At 55.5% G+C, this 21,164-nt stretch overlaps 8 protein-coding genes across 8 annotated transcripts; 5 read left to right on the plus strand and 3 right to left on the minus strand.

Annotated features, from left to right (window-relative positions):
• Positions 1-241: 241 nt before the first annotated feature.
• On the plus strand, positions 242-797 carry N656DRAFT_705102 (mitochondrial import inner membrane translocase, subunit Tim17/22; the record flags this gene model as incomplete). Its single annotated transcript, XM_064811237.1, has 2 exons — positions 242-325; positions 396-797. The coding sequence occupies 2 exons, from the start codon at positions 242-244 to the stop codon at positions 795-797; spliced, it is 486 nt and encodes a 161-aa protein (XP_064672108.1).
• Positions 798-1,280: 483 nt separating this feature from the next.
• On the minus strand, positions 1,281-2,754 carry N656DRAFT_705558 (glycoside hydrolase family 16 protein; the record flags this gene model as incomplete). Its single annotated transcript, XM_064811280.1, has 6 exons — positions 1,281-1,378; positions 1,441-1,931; positions 2,011-2,210; positions 2,282-2,328; positions 2,391-2,444; positions 2,526-2,754. The coding sequence occupies 6 exons, from the start codon at positions 2,752-2,754 to the stop codon at positions 1,281-1,283; spliced, it is 1,119 nt and encodes a 372-aa protein (XP_064672109.1).
• Positions 2,755-3,772: 1,018 nt separating this feature from the next.
• On the minus strand, positions 3,773-5,631 carry N656DRAFT_704966 (pre-mRNA-processing protein 45; the record flags this gene model as incomplete). The annotated part of the gene is made up of 3 exons (XM_064811222.1): positions 3,773-4,780; positions 4,843-5,415; positions 5,494-5,631. The coding sequence occupies 3 exons, from the start codon at positions 5,629-5,631 to the stop codon at positions 3,773-3,775; spliced, it is 1,719 nt and encodes a 572-aa protein (XP_064672110.1).
• A 140-nt stretch (positions 5,632-5,771) lies between these two features.
• N656DRAFT_776698 (uncharacterized protein) lies at positions 5,772-6,930 on the minus strand. The gene is made up of 3 exons (XM_064814687.1): positions 6,758-6,930; positions 6,500-6,688; positions 5,772-6,434 (listed from the first exon to the last, which is right to left on the minus strand). Exons 1-3 carry the CDS (start codon positions 6,908-6,910, stop codon positions 6,144-6,146), a joined length of 633 nt encoding a protein of 210 aa, XP_064672111.1. The 5' UTR covers positions 6,911-6,930; the 3' UTR covers positions 5,772-6,143.
• A 290-nt stretch (positions 6,931-7,220) lies between these two features.
• Positions 7,221-9,890, plus strand: N656DRAFT_727244 (uncharacterized protein). The gene is made up of 4 exons (XM_064812583.1): positions 7,221-7,663; positions 7,729-7,740; positions 7,793-9,396; positions 9,477-9,890. The coding sequence occupies exons 1-4, from the start codon at positions 7,586-7,588 to the stop codon at positions 9,676-9,678; spliced, it is 1,896 nt and encodes a 631-aa protein (XP_064672112.1). The 5' UTR covers positions 7,221-7,585; the 3' UTR covers positions 9,679-9,890.
• An 800-nt stretch (positions 9,891-10,690) lies between these two features.
• N656DRAFT_796190 (trimethyllysine dioxygenase) lies at positions 10,691-12,104 on the plus strand (the record flags this gene model as incomplete). The annotated part of the gene is made up of 7 exons (XM_064817500.1): positions 10,691-10,717; positions 10,782-10,842; positions 10,892-10,976; positions 11,033-11,144; positions 11,206-11,836; positions 11,891-11,962; positions 12,025-12,104. The coding sequence occupies 7 exons, from the start codon at positions 10,691-10,693 to the stop codon at positions 12,102-12,104; spliced, it is 1,068 nt and encodes a 355-aa protein (XP_064672113.1).
• Positions 12,105-13,204: 1,100 nt separating this feature from the next.
• Positions 13,205-14,226, plus strand: N656DRAFT_766739 (NAD(P)-binding protein; the record flags this gene model as incomplete). Its single annotated transcript, XM_064813500.1, has 3 exons — positions 13,205-13,451; positions 13,523-14,045; positions 14,112-14,226. 3 exons carry the CDS (start codon positions 13,205-13,207, stop codon positions 14,224-14,226), a joined length of 885 nt encoding a protein of 294 aa, XP_064672114.1.
• A 1,285-nt stretch (positions 14,227-15,511) lies between these two features.
• N656DRAFT_705289 (Metallo-dependent phosphatase) lies at positions 15,512-17,337 on the plus strand (the record flags this gene model as incomplete). Its single annotated transcript, XM_064811261.1, has 3 exons — positions 15,512-15,683; positions 15,772-16,361; positions 16,411-17,337. 3 exons carry the CDS (start codon positions 15,512-15,514, stop codon positions 17,335-17,337), a joined length of 1,689 nt encoding a protein of 562 aa, XP_064672115.1.
• Positions 17,338-21,164: the final 3,827 nt, after the last annotated feature.

Consider the following 21,164-nt stretch of genomic DNA (forward strand, 5'->3'; position numbering starts at 1 on the left):
AGTACTACCGAGTTTTCCCGGTGGCATCACAACACAACTGGCCATGAACTTCCCCGGCGGCGGTGGCGGTGGTGGTGGTGTCTTTGGGATCCCCTCGGCGCGGGCCCCTGGACCGGGCGCGCCTGGGTTTGATCCCAACGATCCGAATGTAAAATGGGTATGTCTTCTTCTTAAGTATGTTTGGTTGCTAAGGAAGGAGGCTGGCTGCTAACATGGGATGGATTTACAGCTTAGCAATGCCATGGAATCGTGCTACGCCAAGACGGTCATGAGCGGCGCCATGGGTTTCGCTATGGGCGGGTTGTTCGGCATGTTTATGGCTTCGGTGCGTAACCCCCTCCCTTTCGGCGTGGAAATGCGCCTTGGAATCAAATCAAGCTAACACAGACAAAAAGATGTCCTACGACACCCCCTTCCACGGCGCCCCCGGCGCTCCAGGCTCCCCCGCGCCCGCCGCGGGTTTACCCGGCGCGAGCGCCGCCGCGACACCGGCTTCGATATCCTCCCTCCCACTGCGGAAACAGCTGGCGAACGGCTTCAAGGACATGGGCGCGCGCTCGTGGAGCTCGGCCAAGAACTTTGGGGCCATTGGCGCCCTGTACAGCGGCATCGAGTGCGGCATTGAGGGGCTGCGGGCCAAGAACGATCTCGGGAATAGTGTCGCGGCGGGTTGTGCGACGGGCGCCATTTTGGCCCGCAACGGAGGGCCCCAGGCGGCTGCGTTAGGGTGTGCGGGGTTCGCGGCGTTCAGTGCGGCTATTGATGCCTGGATGAGGATGCCTAAGGATGAGGATTGATACCTATACTATCTGTGTGAGGGAGGTCGAGGGTTGGTGGTGGTTGAGTGAGACCGGGAAGGGTGTGTTGTAAGGCCTTTAGGGGGGGTTGCTTCCCGGCTGAGCTGGACAGCTGGGGGGCTGGGTGACATTTTCCATGGCATTGGCGTTCGGCGGGCTGTATTGCATAGACCTAGGGGCGGGATATCTGGGATGGCTCTTTTGTTTGCAAGCGGGATGTATGTATAGACTCGATCGGGGGCCGGGGCCGGGGCAGATACCTGTCGTTGCCGGAAGGGGCGCACAATCTCCACTTGAGTTGGCTTAGACATGGGCTATATGGTAGACGAGGGCCGGAGTAATCGTGTACTAGTAGCAGTGGGAACCGATAGTCAAAAGGGACATCGATTGGGCAAAGTCATCCATGATATATCATACCAAGCATTACAAGAGATATATAGATCCATCCATGGTCATTCATCAACCTCCCTGGTTGGTATTTCCTCACTGCACCCTGTACACATGAAAGGCCCCAAACTCCCAGTACGCATCCGTAAACGCCGACGGGTTGTTGGCAACAAACTCCTGGCAGGTCGATGGGCCTGCTCCTGGTTAGCGTCCCGGTTGCCATGACGCAGATGATACAAAACAAAGGGCGACTTACTACACCCCGACGAGCCCCAGACCGCCTCCGTGAGATACCCACACAGGTCAATGTTAACAATAATACTCTGATTGCGAAAATGCGCGGCCACGTCGCACGTCGTAGAGGGGAAATCGGCCAGCGGCGGGCCCCAGGTGCTCGGGTCCGGCTTCGGGTTCGCAGCCGTCGTCCCGTCCAGTTTCAGGGGCGCCTTGTCCCGGGCAAACACCCACGTGCGGATCCCCTCGTTCCGCCACTCGAGCGCCACCAGCCCGCCCCCGGCGTCGTTGAACTCCTTGCCGAAAGTCGCCGGCGGCCCGTTCACCACGCAGCCCGTGTTGCCGTTGGTCGCGTTGTGGCAGTCCGCTTGCCCCGCCGCGCCCGTCATTTCCCGCCGGATGTTCTCCATGGTGCACCCCGCTGTGGTGTGCAGCGCGACCATGGTTCCCGTGGTGGCTTGGTTGACTGACTCGAGGATGTCGATTTCCCCGTTCTGCGGCCAGTTGTTTGGGCTGGTGATGGTTGGTGTGTGTCAGGGGCATCATCTTGTTTAGGAAAGCGGATGGGGGGGAGGAGGGGGGGGGGACAAACTCTGCTAGCCACAAGGCTGGCCATGTTGCGCACCCGTACGGGGTATGCTTGACGTCGAACAGGAACAGGCCTGGCCCGTACTGGGCTTTTGACTCGAGCCGGACCGAGAAGCGGCCCGTCGAGGCGTCCGGCTCCGAGTCCGGGCCGACGGTGGTGTCGACCTTGACGATGGCGCTGGAAGCCGTCGCGACGGTGAGGTTCTGTTTGAAGGAAGGTTAGTATCTGAGGTGAGAGATGAAGGGATTTGCTGGGCAAGGGGAAGATGACTTACGTATCTCGCATCGTACTCCGGATCGACATAGTGAACGAATCCCCCGGCTACCAATAGGATTATCAGTCAAGCCTGCTGGACTAGAAGCATTCGCACATAGAGGCCATACCTGGATCCCACGTGGCGAAGTAGTTGAACTTGTCAAAGAAGGTTGTGCCCGAGTCTAGCGGTTCAGGAGTGAATTAGCTCCCTCCCTGTGCTTCCTGGAACCCCTTTTCGGAGAATCACTTCACAGTCAACTCACATGTATCAGCCAGGGTGTAATCAAGCCTCGTGTAATTGGGATACCGGTTCGGGTCGGGGCCGCTGGGACCATTATTGTTGTTTCGAGTGGCATTGACGCCCACCACCGTCGCAACAACAACGATCACGATCACGACAATGGCCGTGATCAAGATCGTCCACACCCTCCGGGACCACGTCCTGGGGTTCCAGGGTGATGAATGGTTCCCGACTTCGTAGCTCTGTGGCATCACCCCCGAATCTTTGGCCATAGCTTTACCGCTTGGAGCAGGATACGGCCCCTTCTTGACTGGGAGTGTGTGGGTTGCGGGACGGACGAGTGTCGATTCGCATGTTGCGAATTCTAACGGCGACTTCTAGCTTATGATTCATTCTACTGACTGACTTTGACCTGCCCAATCCGTATTGCCCTATAGCCCCCAAGGAAACCGTTCTGGAATACGGGAAATGCGTTATCACGGTCCGATAGAGACTTTTAGGGTCACAGCGAGCGCTATGGTCCGCGCCAACAACCTTGCTGCGCCTCACTGCACTCCCATCAGCCTGAATCATGTCGAGGACTGGCTAAAGCGACCGGTTTCAATCCGAGAGCGACCGGAATTAACACCGGCTTACCAGGCTACCCAGTGGTTGGAAATTGATGAGACAGGCCTTGACACAGTCGCTTCAGACCCGAGGATAGTCCCTTTAGTCGACTCCTTGTAACCCTTGGTTTGCTGCCTGCATTATATCAACACAAGATCCATGCGTAGCTTGCTGTCGCTTGTCAAATGAATCGAAAGACCTCTGCGCGAGTAAATGCAAGGGCAAATAGATAGCTTGGCAGCCTATGGTACGTTAGGCCATGCGCATCCAACAAACACGGACAACTCCCTTGGCGATATCCTGCTTTGAGCCAGTTGTCTCGGTTGGAAGTACCATTTTAGGTAATTTAGATCCCATATCGAATGGGTATTTGTGGTATTGCAGCCGAGCTCGGTGCGCGGAACAAACTCCCTTGACGCTGCAGTTTGGTATACGGAACGACCCCCTTGGCGTTATCCTGCTTTAGGTAGACCGCGTTGAGCCAGTTGTCTCGGTTGTAGGTAGTATTGCAGCCGAGCTCCGTACACTACTCATCGATGTTGCACCTCCAACTTGAAGAACCGGGAACTAAGCTGCCGAGCTTGCCGGCTCATTTGGTGTCTGCAACCGTACCCGACGCCCCAACTCCCTCAAGTCTATACCCGGATATGCCGTGCCCGGCCCTCACTCATCGTCATCGTCTACCCGGCTCCTCTTGGTCTGCCGGGAATCTTCCTCGTTCAAACCATAGCCCCGCTTAGAAGACGTCGTGCCCTGCGCGACCTCGGACAAGAATTTGTCTACATTGAACGGGTCCGTCGTGTCCTTCTCAAACTGCACGGGTCCCTCCCTTGCTTCAGCCTCCCCGGCCCCCTTGAACGTCCCTCTGCCCAGTGCCTCCCCGAACCTGTTGCCCTTCTGAATGCGCGCCATCTCCTGGTCGCCCGCGGCCTCATCGTCGTCCTCGAGATTGGCCCTGGGCCTGTAGATGCTGCTGATGGCATCTTGGGCGGCAAACAGGGGCTTGTCATAAGGATTATCCTCGTTGAACCCGCTGGCAAATCCGCTGGACTGATTAAACAGCCGCGAGTCGTACATACTCTCGGCCGACTGCGTCGGTTTGGCCAGCCCGAGGGCAATCTTCTCCGAGATGTCGCGGTCCATCTCCTTCGCGAGCACCTGCGCCCGCCGCTCCGCGCCCATGCGGGACTGGCGCAGTTTCCGCTCTTCCTCGCGGAGCCTCTCTCTGCGAGCCCTTCTCCGCTCGCGCTCCGAATCGTCCGTCTCCGAGCCAGACTCGGAGCCGCTGTAGGAGCGAGACCGGGACCGGGACGGCGAGCCCGACGCTGATCGCCTTCTGCCGCGGCCCGCCCTTTCCGCGCGTGCCTGTTGCGCCAACTGGCGGAGGTGCTCCTCTTTCTGCGCCCGCTCCTTCTCTGCTAGCCTCTGCTGCATCATGGCTCGCTGCCGAACCTCTTCTCTGGCGTGTCTGTCAGCCATGAAGAGAGCTTCTGAGAATTGAGCAAATTTGTCGTTGATCTGGACATCTTGTAGACTGCGCCCGTCGGCTGCTAGCCTCTTGTCCAAGGGAATCGTGTAGCCCTTTGAATTCTTCCAGAGGGACACGGCAGGTGGGATGCGCCACGCTTCCTGATCCTCTGCGGTGAGTTTCCGAGGGGGTGAGTGCATCACCTGGTTTCATAGTTAGTAAATATGAACTTTTGGTGGTACGCAGTTCTTTCATAAAGACATACTGGTGGCGGAGGAGTCGGTGGTCCTCGTGGAATCTTCTTGTGCTTGAATTTTGGCGGCTCCATTGGATCCCTTTGCCGTTCCACAATCTTCATAATTCTCTCCTGCTTCTTCGAATTATCGCCCATCTGCGCCGAGGGTGTGTACTTGACAAATGTCGGCTCTCTTCTCCCCCCCACATTGACGTTCTTGGGTTTCTGAGCGGCCACGGCGCCGCTGACCAGCGCGGCAAGAGCATTCTTGGTCCTTTCCGCCGTTGCCGCCACTTCCTCCTGGCTGGGGCGCGACAGGTCGAGGTCACCGGCCTCGGCACGCTGCCGCAGTGGGATCAAGTCTTTGAACGACGCGTGAATGATACGGTCGCTGCTGTGTCCTTGTCGCGCGATGGCGCTGTAGTCTACCTTTCCCTCGGCATCGACCTGCACAATTAGCGCGTTTGACTTGGAAGCGGCGTTGTTTTTACCCCACGGGTATTGTGCCACAGGGATCTCGGGGAACGCGCCGCCATCGCCAAAGTCCTCGGGCGTGCGCGGGCGCCAGCCGGCTCGCTGGAGGTACGGGGGTGGTCCGACTCTCTGCAGGAGAAGGCCACGGTCAGCATCGCTTTGTTTGGCGGTCAAATCACGCATGTGCTGTGCACTAGATGTACAAACCTTCAATACGATCTGGGTCTCGTCGATTTGGCCAGCAGCCACAATTCGGGGTCCCCGTTGTTGAGCTCGCTGCTCTTCGCCGGCGCTGTATTTGGGCTTTGGGAGAGCCTGCGAGAGGCCTGTCGCTATCGAGGCCATTGCTGCAGGCCGGTTGTTGTGGGACGCGGTTGAAGATGGCAGTGTGGATGTGGAGAGGATGATGGAAAAGTTCCAGTTCTGGTTGCAAGTGCAAGTGGCTGGACCATTCCTGGTTGATTGACGGCACATTGCATGAGGAATGCGTTATCAGCTTATCGGCGTGTCATCTCCAAGACAGGTGGTGGCGGCCCGTCAAAGCTGGCGGTTTCCTCGTAATTCGGTATTCAGGAGTACAGGTACAGATCAGATAAGGGAACCTGGATGAACAACTTGCAAAGATAACATCACAAAAGCATCTCGCCATTCTAACTCCCAGGAAATTGCGCACACAGTGATGACCATCATATGCACCGGAATTAAATAACGGTTAGGGCCCTCAGGAGACCATCCCGCCCCCAAGCATGAGCCATCCCAATGATACAAACTCTCATGCAAGACCAGCCTATCGATATTGTGCAATTGCACCTGCCCATCCCATCAAGTTTTCGTAGCATGCCATACCGATGCCTGACTCATACATAACCCTTTCTCGCGCCCTGGAAGAAGAACCGCACGATAAAGACCTGCAAGGCACCCATGCAGACAACAAGCAAGATCTGAATCAAGCTGAAGTTGATGATCCTCTTCTCGGTGCTGCGAACAGTGCTAAAGTTGCGGTTCTCGCGAGTGCGGAAGTATTTTTGGTTGCGGGTAATGGTCGAAAGCTGGCCCGAGATTTTGAACAGGGACTCCTCGAGCATCGATGTCTGCTCAGGGGCGGTGCCTGGCTTCGAAGGGAGGGTAACTCGCGCCTCGTTCTCGACCTGGAGCATGGCCAGTCAGTAAAGGGGAGGGACCGGATCGAGACTGCTAAGGGTGTTTTGCTGACCGAAATTTCAAAGTCGACAAACTTGTCGGCGAAGGTGCTCATCTCGTTGTTGAAGCAGAACTTGTACTCGCCAACTTCCCTGGCGGTGAAAACGAAGTCACCTTGCCGCTCCTTCTGGCCCTGCATGATGAACTTGTTGTTCGGCCCGGTCACTTCATAATCGATGTCAAACGAGCCACCTGATTGCACCTGAATGGGGCAGTATTAGCATCAACTCGTGCAGGATAAAGAGCGCTTTGCCATGTCTGGATCACGTACCGCAAAGTAGAATGCAATCTTCACATCCGGCTGTGTTGTCGCCGTGTAGAAGCAAGCCTTCTCGTTGGCATTCAACTGGTACGTTAATGCTGTCGCTATCACTTGAGCGGCCAGCATGGCCCAGAGACCGTACGACAGTAGCGGCAGCTGCATTGTGCCGAGTGTTGAAGAAAGCGTCCTGATGTGCGATACCTAAGTCGCCGTGGTCTTCAGGACAGCTCGCCTGTCGCGAGACCAAACCACCAAAGACACGGATGCGATTGGCAAGGCTTGGCTAGCCTCAAAGCGGAACAACCAAGTCCCGGCTGGCTGCAGTCCCATCCCAGGGTCAGGGTTCAGGACCAGGCATCAAGAGCAGGCTTGGCAAAAGAGAGGCCCACATTAAGTGGCCCGAGCTCCCCGAGCCAAATCTCGCCAGGTCACCCAGGCTCTGAAACGCCCAACTGCAGCAAAACCGGGTCCCGTTTGCGGATGGTGACATCAGAGTCTAGCAAGTACACTCACTACCGCTTGCGTCAGGAGTCTGAAAGACCTGGCTTGAGCCGACACATGCAAGATCAAGCTGCAAGCTGTGAATAGAAAAGGAACCCTAGAAGTCAAAGAGGACTCAAAGAGCAATCGGTTTATTATCCTACATACATCATTCACTCTCATTTGAGAGGAGCTTTATGCCGTAAAATCAGCAAAGTCGCACTCATAATTTCGGCTTCAACATCTAAATCAGCCCACGACTTCTGACCATCGCAATGCTCCTATAAATCAAGGTGACAAGATACGAATGAAATATTGACACAGGCACTTTGGGAGAAACCAGAGGCCACAGTGACAATGGAGGCGAGAGACACCAAGATCGCGACAGGAGCCTCAGTCGCGCTGAGGGCACTGAGCTATGTATTCTTGAGATGGGTAAGTTTGTTGGTCGAGGTGTCATCGATTCGATCTGACTATATCAGCTGACATGGAATTCTTAGGCGCTGCATCCCGTAAGTGAATATTCCAAGCGCGAAGCAGGAGACGTTATCTAACCTCCAGAAGGCTCTCCCAGCCGTCATATTCACCCTCTTTGCAGTGTATCTGCCGGCTTTCATCTTGGGCTACAGAAAGGAGCCAAAATATCAACTGGTCAATGAAGTTGACGTTGTGGTTACCGAAACCACGGTGGAAAATGAGGCTTCCCAGATGCCAGGCGCTATGCCAGACTCGGGGGCCCCCAACGGGGACAAGCAGGTTGTGGCCGAGGACATTGCCATCAAGGAAACCATTTCCGTCCAGGACAGGCCGCTCAACCTTTGGCGGACATTGCTGACGGGAGCCCCAAATCCGCGAAGCCTGCCCCTGTCCATCGCAACGCTCCTCCTCAGCACCCTCTGCGTTGGCTTCGTTGCCGACCGCCTCTTCCGAGAGCGCTACCACCCCGTTGACGATCTCTCATTCGTCAGGCTCGGATATGTGTCCGAGAAAGAGGCCAATCTTCTAATTCGGGAGCCGGATTGGTCCAAGATGCCTGTCACCGTCGAGGTCCGAATGAAGGACCCGTTACCCCCGTTCGACAACCCGTTGTGGCAAGATGCGGGCGGAGTGAGATGGACCACAAATGAGACCGACTACACGGCTGTTGTGCGCATCCCTTTGAACCATGCAAAGAGGAGAACCTACGAATGGCGAACGTCTAACAACCATTCCGGCGAGTTCACCGCGCCCCCGCCAGTCGGCCACGCTGAGGAGACCAACTACGGCCCGTTCACCTTCGTCACGACCTCCTGCATCGTTCCCCGCTTGCCCTACAATCCTTTCCAACACCCACTTTCGATCCCTGGGCTCAAGCACCTTGCCAGAGTCCTGCCTTCCCTCCGCGCCCAGTTCATGCTCTTCCTCGGCGATTTCATCTACGCCGACGTCCCGCGGTACTGGTCCAAAGACAAGTCCTACTACTACCAAAAGTACCGCCAAATCTACGCCTCCCCGGAGTGGCCTTTGGTGGGCCAGAATCTGAGCTGGATTCACACCCTCGACGACCACGAGATCGCCAACGACTGGTCCGCCAACTCGACCGGCGCGTACGCGGCCGCACTGCGCCCGTGGCGTAACTACCAAGCCGCGGCCAACCCGCCGCCCGCCAAGAAGGCAGGGCACCTCAGGCCGCGCACGGGGGCGACCTATTTCGAATTCACCCAGGGCCCGGCCAGCTTCTTCCTGCTGGACACGCGCTCGTTCCGGTCCGCCAACGGCCTCCTGGCCGCTGACGACACCAACAAGACCATGCTGGGGCCCGAACAGCTCGAGGACTTCCTCTACTGGCTGCGCCGGCCGGAGCCCAAGGGGGTCAAGTGGAAGATTGTGGCGTCGTCGGTGCCCTTCACCAAGAACTGGCCCGTCAACCGGCGCGACACGTGGGGCGGGTTCCTCGCCGAGCGGCGCAGGGTGCTCGAGACCATGTGGGACGTGGCCAGCCGCGGGGTCGGCGTCGTGGTGCTCTCGGGCGACAGGCACGAGTTCGCCGCCACAAAGTTCCCCCCGCCCAAGGACGGGAGGTGGCCTGAGAGTGCTACCGTTTGGGAGTTTTCGGTTAGTCCACTTAGTCAGTTCTACTCGCCGATTCCGACGTATCGGCAGACGGATGAGGAGGATGTCAAGGTTAGGTGAGTACTACTACTTGCTTCCTAGTTTGGGGGTTCTTTGATTGGGATTGAATGACTGGGTACTGATATGCTTGCTCCAGATATATTCACACGGGTAACTCCAAATTCGGGGTGGTCACGATTGAGAACCTAGAGGGCGGCGATCGGAGCAGCAGTCTGAAATACCGGCTTTTTGTGGATGGTGTGGAGGTGTGGAACACGATGATTCTGTCACCACAGCCGGCCTCTGCGCAGTCAAAACCTGAGGGCTCCTTCTGGGATAGGTTCAAGTTTGGTAGCTAAAGGGTTGAGGTTAGGGAGCTTTAAGTTGAGGTCAAGAAGAGTAAGGTCAAGGTACAATACCAAAATGTTGGAGTTTCTCCGACTGGGATATGGGAGAGTTGGCTCTGGAATCCAAAATATCGGCCCAACCCCAGGCTCACCGGACCCTTACCGTTTCGGTCATCCTGGGTCTCTTTGTCTTGTAAGGAGTTGGGTCGCATGAACTAAAGCATTCTGTCGAGGAACAATACCCGTTGGTACCTACCTTATCCTAGGAATGTAGATTCCTGATGCGGGACGGGAACGCCCCAGGTCTTGGCGTACGGTACCGTCGCTGCGGATAACCTCGCAGCTCTCTCCTGAACTTCGACTGATTCTCAACCAAAATTCTTGGCGACACAGATCAACGCTCTCAGCCAGCGTAGGCGCAGGATGAAATCGCTCCGGGCCCTGAGGCCTGGTCCACTTCAAGGCAGTGTTTTTATGAGGTCAGTCAAAGCCGAACATTGTGGCGAGGACGATGGCGCATCGCCAATGTGTTATGTGACCTCGCAGAGACTATCTGCAGTAGTCGGACAGGAAAGCTAATAGTTTCGGGTGTTCAAGGCCGTCTGTCATACTGGCTTCAACAACTCGACTTTGGAGTCGACTTGGATGGTCGTCGAAGTATCGGCGCTTCCAAAGCACGTCCAAGACTTCATCTGGAATCATCAGGAAGACCGAGTACAATGTACCGCCCACAATCTTCAGGAAGGCCGAGGACAAGGAACCGCCCCTGGTATATTGTAAGCTTACCGGCAGAAACGAAAAGCGCTCCCTGGAGTGAGTCAAAGCCTGATGGCCACCGTGTCCCCTTGTTCTGTAGTAAGGGCTTTCCCTGCTAATCGAGCCATCACGGCGCATGTCTGCAGGGACAACTGGGTTTGGCTGCGGTGAGCTCCCTTCAACAGTGACAGCGAAACCGAGGATGATGTTGCTGACGCCGGCGGGCAGAGACAACTGCCGATGCGCGGAATGCGTAGATCCCAACACGATGCAACGGAACCTGGATACCTTTGCTGTAAGCGGCTATTTTGGGATCTTCAGTTTCCAGCTTGCCTTGTCCTTGGCTTACGAAGTGGTAGATCCCGGTTGATATACGGCCGAACACTATCGTGCAAGAAGATGATGGGGCCACGGTGCATTGTTGGTGACCACCAGCTGAATTGGGGAGGCTGCGCTGACCTGGACTTAGGGTCTGATGGCCATAGAAGCCGCTACGACATGGAGTTCCTCACTCACTATACAAACCACAACGTGCGCCGCGATGAAGACTATGTGTACGTGTTCAGCAATGCTTGAAAATCATACGGCGGATTCCTGCTTACATTTACAGGGTCAAGATGCGGCATCTCTGGGGTTCTGAGGCAGCAACGAACCCTCCTACAATCTCCTATGAGAGCGTCATGAAGACCGATAGCGGCGTTGCGAGCTTGACAAACACGTTGGTCTGCGTCTCTCTGGAAATCGTCACCCCCCTTTTGGCCTGAGCACTAACGCCTTGGTCAGATGAAATGGGGCTTCATCTTGGTCGAAAACACGCCTTATGATGACCCAGATAAGACGCGGCAATTGCTTGAGCGCATCGCCTTCATTCGTCACACACATTACGGCGGATTTTACGACTTCGTCCCGGACCTCGCCATGGCCGACACGGCGTACACAAACGTCGCCCTGCCGGCCCACACGGACACCACTTACTTCACCGACCCTGCCGGGCTGCAGTCGTTCCACCTTCTCTCTCACCAGCCCGCGCCGGGTGCTGGCTCCGGCGAGACAGCTTCGGGGGGCAAGTCACTCCTCGTTGACGGATTCTTCGCAGCCCACATCCTCGCTAAGAGGCACCCCGAATACTACCACATCTTGAGCAAGGTCCCTATTCGCTGGCACGCGAGCGGTAATCCGGGCATAACCATTACACCGGAAATCCTGTTCCCCGTCTTGGAGCATCGGCCGAATAGAACTAGACCGAGAGGCCTGTTCAGGATCCGGTGGAATAACGCCGACAGGGGAGTGGTCTCGTTTATTAATCACAAATACTCACCTGCTCAGTGGTACGAGGCTGCTCGGGCATGGAATGACATTCTGAAGAGTGAGGACGTGGAGTGCTGGATTCAGCTGGAGCCTGGAAAGGTCCTCAGTAAGTATAGCTCGAATATTGTGCACGCGATGCTCTCGGCTAACGGAGGTCTAGTTTTCGACAACTGGCGGGTGCTCCATGGGCGAAGCGCCTTCTCAGGCGTCAGGCGGATCTGTGGAGGGTATAGTGAGTCGTCCCAAGTGCTAGATTGAAAAACATGTGCGCCTGGTAGCTGACAAGCCGGCTAGTCAACCGGGACGATTTTATCTCCCGGTGGAGAAATACCAACTTCCCGCGCCAACATGTCCTTAACATGGTGGTTGGGTAGCAGTTGGCGAGGTTGTCGATGCATCAATGAGTTAGCGGAAGTGAGCAGTGCATGCCGGTACTAGTAGTCTAGCCTGCTTTAGCCCTTTCTCCTGAGATACCTTAGGTACGCTGACTCGCTGAGATACCTCACCTAAACTGCCACTTGAATGCCCTTCCTGCATGGAGATCCACACTTGTGGCCAACAACCCCGCCCTTTATGGTAGTCCCAGTCCCCCAAAGAGCCACATCTCCTGATCATCCAAAAGACCGAGTGACACAAATGTTCCGGGCGACCGAATTCAAAGGTGCCTCATTCCCCTTGGAAGTTTGTGCCGGGACTTCCTCGGCAAGTTGTCACCGGTCGCGAGCACAATTGACGGATGTAGGTACAAGTACCTGTACTCGAGGGCGGTCCCACTTATACGTCATTATCTTGCAGGGTACTATCGAGGGGTTTGTCGTGAGGTGTTCGGTCAATCCCCGCCAGACACTGGGCAGCCGACTTCCGGCTCCGGAGCAGGCGATTCTGTGTACCTAGCTTGGTATCCATGTGGTTTGCGTTCTCTTCATACTGACCGCTGGAGCTTACCTTTTCGGTCCTATAGAGCAATCTTCTTGTCAAGACACATTTCGGGCCGCTGCTGGTCGGGGAGGTCGAACAACCCAGGTACATACAAGTGGCCGTACTAGCCGTGGGAACAGTTCTGGCTGTCCCTCCCCCTTCGCGAGGTGCTGCTATGTTCCCACTTGGTATCTATCTACTAGAAGGAGGCCAGGCGATCGGATCCGCTTGGTTGATAGATGGTTCCAGCGTTCAACCCAACGTTAACCTGGAAGGTCCAACTGAGGTACCTAGCCATCGGGTGCCGGTGTTAGAGCGTGGGGCAATCTAATGCAGCCCTCCGTCTCTTCGCTCGTCATCATTTTTTTCGTTTTCGTCCTTCGGTTTGCTGCCGAGTAATCTCCTCTGTGATCTGTTTCATTGCTAGGTGTCTTTCTGGATCTGAACACGCTGCCTTTCTGCCGTGACATCTCGCCTTCTTCCTCCACGTGTGAGTTTAACAAACTTCTTTTGACTCGCTCCGCAGCCATCCTACCCGACAACAAACACTCTAGCCATGGCAGAAATCAAAGACGGCAAGTTCGCCCACGACGCCACGGCTCCCCCGCAGTCCAACCGTGTCCTGCCCCTGTTCTCCCTCAAGGGCAAGACAGCCATCGTCTCCGGCGCCACATCTGGCATCGGGCTGGCCGTCGCCCAAGCCTTCGCTGAAGCCGGCGCCAATGTCGCGATATGGTACAATAGCAGGCAGGAGGAGGCTGAAAAGGCGGCAAAGGAGGTTCAAAATGAGTACGGGGTCATGTGTAAGTCATTCGCCAACACACCTTGTCTACTTGCACAGATTATCTAAGCCAAATATATTCGGGATGAACAGGCAAGGCCTACCAAGTGAACGTCAAAAGCTACGAGGCGGTTGAGGCGGCCATCAACTCAATCGTGTCGGAATTCAACGGCCGGCTCGACGTGTTTGTGGCCAACTCGGGCATCGCCTGGACCAAGGGCGCCATGCTGGACGGGCCGCTGGACATGTACACGTCGGTGATGCAGGCCAACGTGGACGGCACCTTTTACTGCGCGCGCGCCGCGGGCCAGCACTTTAGGCGGCAGAAGCGCGAGGGCACGACGCTCGACGGCAGCCGCCCGCTCGACCCGCCCTTCACGACGGGCAGCTTCATCGCGACGGCCAGCATGAGCGGGCACATCGTCAACATCCCCCAGCTGCAGGCGGCCTACAACGCAAGCAAGGCCGCCGTGGTCCACCTGTGCAAGAGCCTCGCCGTCGAATGGGTCGGGTTTGCCCGCGCAAACTCGGTGTCGCCCGGCTACATTGTGACCACCATCTCCGAGTTTGTTCCAGAAGAGACCAAGAAGATCTGGAAGGACAAGATTCCCATGGGGTGAGTTTGGAATTTTGGGCTTTTGGGTGTTTGAAATGGGCGCAGCTAATGATCTATTGATGACAGCCGCGAGGGGATGCCAAACGAGCTCAAGGGGGCGTATCTGTATTTGGCATCAGATGCGTCCTCGTATACCACAGGGACCGATATCATTGTTGATGGCGGGTACTGCTTGCCATGAGTTGTCGTAAGAGACGTATAGAAAAGCCTGAGATGTGCTCCCACTAGATAGAGGGAATTATTGCAAGCTTTTTATGAACCCATCATGCAGACGGTGGAGCGGGTAGTGGTGAAAGACAATTCATCAGAGCGGCGAGTGTCATCTGTCTGGAGCAGCTGCTGATGGATAGAGATAATAGACGATCATAACCTTGATGAAGTTAACTGCACATAAATGCCTGGTCGGTGATCCGAGGCTCAGAAAGAGGAGAGAGACCTCACTTTTTGACTGGTCATAGATGGCCTGTCATTACCCGAATTCCAACTGTGGACTTGCGGCTCAATTGAATTCAGAATACGTATTGTTTCCGTGTAATTCCAAAGGTAACACCAGACGAAATGTTTTTGCTTTGGAAATCTACCTACCATCGTTAGACAGGTGCTGCTGAGGCTCAACTGCATAACAATGTACTGTACAGTACATACTTACGTTACCAAGGCTTTGTTAGCGCCCGCTCCAGAAGGCGGAATTAGGAGTTGCGCAAGTTCTACAGGATGAGCCGTTGACCTGGATATGCTCTTGTGCCTCTATATCCTGGCCTGCGCGGCCACAAGTGACCCCATAAACTATACCAGCTGAAACTTGGATTGAGGCAAGAAGTACTCTTCCTGAGGATGGCTAGGGAGGAGCGACTGAGCGCCCTGATACCGGGCAGGCAACGATGCAGTTCATTAGCAAAAGTTCTAGATTTCAGGTGCAGGGCATCATCCCACCTCGGGAGGCGTTCTTGCCATGTTAGGTAAATTACTCCCTAGTATCCGTACATACATACAACATCAGCTTGAGGGGCGGTTAGGAGATAAAGATACCGTAAATACGTGTACTATACCCCACCCATCTACTGCAGCTTTTTGGAGCTCCCACCTCGCAATCCCGCCTCCGAGTTGAGAGGTTGCCCTCTCCATTCCCCAGTCGGCCGCCCAACTCTCAGCCCTACGTGCCCCTAAATCCTTTTGGTTTCGCACGCTGTTCAACCTTTTTGGGAGGGACGGGATCTGGCATATTGCCGACACACAATACAATACCTCGTCGCTTTTCCGAGTTGCCATCTCGCACCTTACCCTCAAGTTCAAAAGAAGATCCACTCGCTGCGGGACACAGGGGATAATTCGTTTTCTTCATTCGACGCCGAGCACTGCACGCTGAGCAAACCACCGTGCCGACCGCTCTCTCGTCGCCTCCCGCTCTGAATATCCCTTTCTCGCAGGCCCAGCCCGGCACGCCACGCACGCCTCTCAGATTCAACATGGATGTCGAGGACGCCAGCTCGCCCGTCGTCCACGACGAGCGTCGTGCCCAGCAGGTCGACAATGCCATCCGGGCCATTCAACAGAAGAAGCCGCTTCCCGAAATCGACTTCACCATCCATACCATGGAGGACGGGACTCAGGTCAGCACCATGGAGCGAGTCTGCAAAGGTAAGCCCCCGCTGCCGCACGCGACCACTGCCGCTTAGGCTTCGCGCCTGGTCATGACACACTGTCTAACCCCCCCTCCACCGCATAGATGTGCAAGCGCCAGCCATGTACAAGCCCAGCGATGAACAGTTCTGGGAGGACGAGAGTCGCACCAAGCCCAACATTCAATTCCTCAAGCAGCACTTTTACCGAGAGGGTCGCCTGACCGAGGAACAAGCGCTATGGATCATCAAGACGGGCACCGAGCTCCTTCGCGCTGAGCCCAACCTGCTCGAGATGGACGCCCCGATCACAGTGTGCGGCGACGTCCATGGCCAGTACTACGATCTTATGAAACTGTTCGAAGTCGGCGGCGACCCGGCAGAGACGAGGTACCTCTTCTTAGGCGACTACGTTGATCGGGGCTATTTCAGCATAGAGTGCGTCCTGTACTTGTGGTCGCTCAAGATTCACTACCCCAAGACGCTCTGGCTGCTGCGTGGCAACCACGAGTGCCGCCACTTGACCGACTATTTTACTTTCAAACTCGAATGCAAGCACAAGTATTCCGAGGCTGTCTACGAAGCGTGTATGGAGTCGTTCTGTTGCCTGCCGCTGGCGGCGGTTATGAACAAGCAGTTCCTCTGCATCCACGGTGGTCTCAGCCCAGAGCTCCACACTCTGGACGACCTGAGAAATGTATGTCTGCATCCCACAGTCTAGTGGCTCCCGCTAACTCGCCCCACAGATTGACCGCTTCCGCGAACCCCCTACCCAGGGGCTAATGTGTGATATCCTGTGGGCCGACCCCCTGGAAGACTTTGGCCAGGAGAAGACAACGGACTACTTCCTGCACAACCATGTGCGCGGGTGTTCGTACTTTTTCTCGTACCCGGCAGCCTGCCACTTCCTCGAGAAGAACAACTTGCTGTCCATCATCCGGGCCCACGAAGCGCAAGATGCAGGGTACCGCATGTACCGTAAGACGCGTACTACCGGTTTCCCCAGCGTCATGACCATATTCTCGGCGCCCAACTACCTGGACGTCTACAACAACAAGGCAGCCGTGCTCAAGTACGAGAACAATGTCATGAACATCCGGCAGTTCAACTGCACCCCGCACCCGTACTGGCTTCCCAATTTTATGGACGTCTTCACATGGTCGCTGCCCTTTGTGGGCGAGAAGATCACCGACATGCTCATCGCCATCCTCAGCACGTGCTCCGAGGAGGAGTTGCGCGAGGACTCGGCCACGACCTCGCCGGGTCCCGTCTCGCCGCCTCTGCCGTCGGGCTCGAGTATCGGCAGCCAGGATCCCGATTCGATCGAGTACAAGAGGCGGGCGATCAAGAACAAGATCCTCGCCATTGGGCGCCTCTCGCGCGTGTTCCAGGTGCTCCGCGAGGAGTCGGAGCGCGTGACGGAACTCAAGACAGTGTCGGGTGGCCGCTTGCCCGCCGGCACCCTGATGCTCGGCGCCGAGGGCATCAAGAACGCCATCAGCAGCTTCGAGGACGCCCGCAAGGTCGACCTGCAAAACGAGCGCCTGCCCCCAAGCCACGAGGAGGTGCAGAAGCAGCACGACGCCGAGCGCGCCCAGGCCCTGGAGCGGGCCGCCCGCGAGGCCGAAAACGATAAGAAGCTTCAGTCGCTGTCTAGGAGGTTGAGCACGTGAGTCTCCGGCATATTTGTTTTCTTTCCCTTATGGATGAGCCGCCGCTGATGGTAGTGATGTTTTGTCAAGTGATCGCAAGCGATGACGAATTAGTTTATATACCCACATGACTTGGTTGTTGGTTGCGGCTAAGGGGGCATTAGCTGGCTGCAAGGGACGCAAACCGTTGCGCCTGAGTTGGCGTCACCGTTGTTTGGTGAAATGGAACAAATCCCTTGGGGACGTTGACTCAGGGGAAGAGAGGCGGGGGTAGGGTGTCTGGGCAGACAGTGGCGGGTGAATACCTGAAACCCTCTTCCATTGAATAGCAAGGACAGTGACAGACAGAGATATATCCCAACCTGTCCTCTTTGATGAGCGCGTGGCCTTCTGCTTGGACTTGGCGGAACCTAAAGCACAGGTCAACCAGGTCGGCTGGGCTGGCGGACGGATTGACGGATGGACAGCCCGAAAGACATGTGAAATACGAACCCAAATTCTCCTTTTATTCTAATATATGTGTATGATGCATGCTTTGTCCGGTGCGGACTGCTGTGTGGGGGAGTGCAGTACATCCTTGTCTTGTCTTGAGGGAAAAGGGGGTCTCATATCAAACAAACTCGAGTAGTGTTATGCTGATGTCCGCTGCTAGCCCCAGAGTGTAGGGCTGTATTTAAGAAGTTGAACAACACGATTCCCAATCTACCGGGCGGTGTCAGTGAGTATTATGTACGGAGTATGTGGCAAGCCGCCAGATGCACAGCCCTCCCCGTGCATAGCACAGATACAGCACTCCAACGGCGCAGCTCAGGGGTCCTGCCGGCTGCCGCGGAAGGTTACGTGCAGCGGGTAGGAGCTTGGGGGCTTCTGTGGGTTACCGGGCTGTGTTCATGTATACTACCTACACTAGTACTAAGGAATATAATTGGGATCGGATGGAGGAAGCCAGGGAGGTGGGGCCGGGTTGCTGTCGGTTACTCGGCAGGGTACATGAGCCGGTAGGTGGTGTTGGGTCAGGTAACCTAGGTAAGGGATCGTGGCTGTGCTGGCTGAGGGTATACTTGGTCCGGGACAGAGGTGGTTAGAGAACTGTTGGGTAAGGTAAGGATGGTATCGTGGCTGTGCTGGTTCAAGGAGGTTCTCAGTGTCAGAGGTTGTTAAACGGCGATTATGAATGACTTTTGGGACTTGGCTGGTGTCTGGGAGAAAACAACCTGAGCATTTTGAATGCAATGAGCTCCTAGATTGCCCGTCAGCAGACGATGAGTTGGATTGTCGACCATCAATGAAAGCCCCTTTTCGTTGACCCGGCCTCTGACGGGACGCTTCAAGTTCGATTGGCGTCTAGTTAGGTACTTGGGAAGCGGAGGGACTGAATGGAATATAGCGCAAGACAGATTTGTGAAGAACAGACACTGCCTGTCATGTAATAGCAATTGCCAGTGCAATCAATGGTGCAGGAACCACCACCTACGCCCACAATCGACACAACAACAGTGGGTGGTAAACAAGCTGTAGACAAGTGCACTCGTGCTCGTCCAAAGTGACGCCTCTGGCCGGGCAACAAACAATTTGAAGCAGAAATCAAACCCGACGGACACCAAATCAACAAGCAGCAGGACAGGGGCTACAAGCACATCCTCTTCCTCATCAACGGGTAGCAAGCACCAACTGCCTAGAGAACTAAAGAGTAGGTATGGAAGAAGGAGGTAAACTGTTGTGTTAGGTATATATTTGCCAGGCCCAAGGACCACCATGGATGGTTTCCTTGTAGTATGGATCCTCATACTTTCTCAGGGGTCACAGGATATATCCCCTGAACCTACAGGCCGACAAAAACATTCACCCTGCTACTGTAATTGAACCTTCCCTAGTCTGTTGAGTGGTCTACCTACGAAATTCCCTTGACTCCAATCTCTCTCTTCGTCACCTTAAGGTACAAGCATGCAGTTACATTAAAACCCGCCAATATGATCCTTTTCATGACCCTTCTTCTTTAGATCAGCTCCTAGGTAGATATATCATAAAGCTCCCTCCTCACTATTTGCCCCTGGGCCTAGCACATTTGGCTTTATTCAGAACGGTCCATATCGCCGTATGTTGTCAATACTTGTCCTCGTTCCACACGAGTCGGCCGGTTCCAAAAAGAGCGCCCTCACAACGGAAGGCTCCCACACTCTCTTCAACTCATTCCCATCCACCTTTCCTGTACACATCTTCTTCAGACATGGAACTTATCCATCAAATCCGCCACTGTCCCCTTTATACCAAAATGTCGTCCATGGATAGCATCGACGGCAGCCTGACTCCGCAAGCCCACCTGCATAAGAAGGATAGCTGACCCCTCGATACGGCAATGCTGGACAACTGAGTTGACTAGCTGGCTGCCGAAGTGGCAAGTAGGTACTTAGTACTATTGTCACCAGACGCTCGGCCAGGCTCTGATGGAGATGACAGGGACTCGAGGCGCTGGAGTTGGGTCTTCAAATTCAGATGAGAACCCCCGGTTCAACCAGCCTACTCAAGTTCTGGCAACTGCAGTGCCTATACAAAGTGCGACAAGCCCAGTTTTACAGCCAGTTCAAATGTTTACCAACCTATCCACGACCGGGTTGGCGCCCGAACAAAAAGAAGAAGATCAGAGAGGAGCGCTCAGCCCAGCGTGCTCAGGGCCAGGAGGAGCGCATTGCTAAGCAGGCTGAGCTCCAGCAAAAGCGGGAGGCTAAGGTCCACCGCAAGCATGGCAGCAGGCTATTCATTCGAACAAGGCCATTGCTCAGAAGCAAGCCAAACAATACCTTGGGCGCCCTCTCTATACCATTACCGCCAGGTGAAGGTTTGGAGGGAGGAGACGAGTCCACGACAAACCTGGATGACCTGGATGTGCATAGGAAGCTCAATACCCTAGCTACCTCTACGTTTTCTCATGTCTGTTGACTGTCGGTGCAGTAACCATCGCTATATGCAACCTGGATTTCTAGAACAAAACAGAACACCGCGGCATGTTCAGGCTTTGTTCGAGGTCCAAGTCGCGGGCGGTGGAGCTCTCAAACTCCCTGTGGAACTCACGATTTCTGGGTCCAGTCGGTGGGATTGTGATGCGTGGGTCGCTAATGATCTCAGAACGAGGAAGCCTGCTCTACTGTGGGACTCATGAACGAATTTCATTTATAAGGTTCTTTGCCCTCACTGCACTCCATTCCCAGCGGACTTCTTTGATCCCTCCAGTTGTCTTCGTACCTCGTATGTGAAGAGAACCGTCCGAGCTACCTCTCCGGGTCCCGCAGAAGCCTGCGACGCCCGCGCAACATGAACCTCTCGAGGTGCTGCAGTGTCGAAACTTCATCCATCGCCTAGCGAAAGACTCAGCCTATGCTCCTAGGTGCATCAAAGTGGTGCAGATCCATGGCGATGGCTGCTGTCTCAAGTGCCACGGTCCCACGGAGGGCAGCGCGTCTGTGAGCCGGTAGACTACCTAAGTAGGTAGGCTGCCCAGGAGTACGTCGCCTTCAGCAGATTGGCGAACAGAAACAGCGATACCGCAGCCGGAGCAACCGTTCAGACGTTTCAGCCAGAACCTCATCGAGCAAGCCAGGCTCGAAAAAGAAAGACTGAAAAAGAGAAGCTGGAAAAGCCAAAGAAAGTCCGATTCCGTCGACCTGCTAACCTACGGCCGGGAGCGCGGAGAAGCACACGGAAAGTCGCAGAAGCCGCGGCAGCCCCGCCGAGCCCAACGTCTACAACGACCACAGCGCCTGCAATGACAGGAAAGGCAAGGCGGCCGGTCATGCAAGCGAGGACTTCCCGGTAAGATGAAGAGTCCCTGTGGGAGCTGGTCCGAGAACTAT

This window comes from Canariomyces notabilis (genome assembly GCF_033297395.1).
Source record: "Canariomyces notabilis strain CBS 508.74 unplaced genomic scaffold N656scaffold_5, whole genome shotgun sequence".
Classification (NCBI taxonomy): Eukaryota; Fungi; Ascomycota; class Sordariomycetes; order Sordariales; family Chaetomiaceae; genus Canariomyces; species Canariomyces notabilis.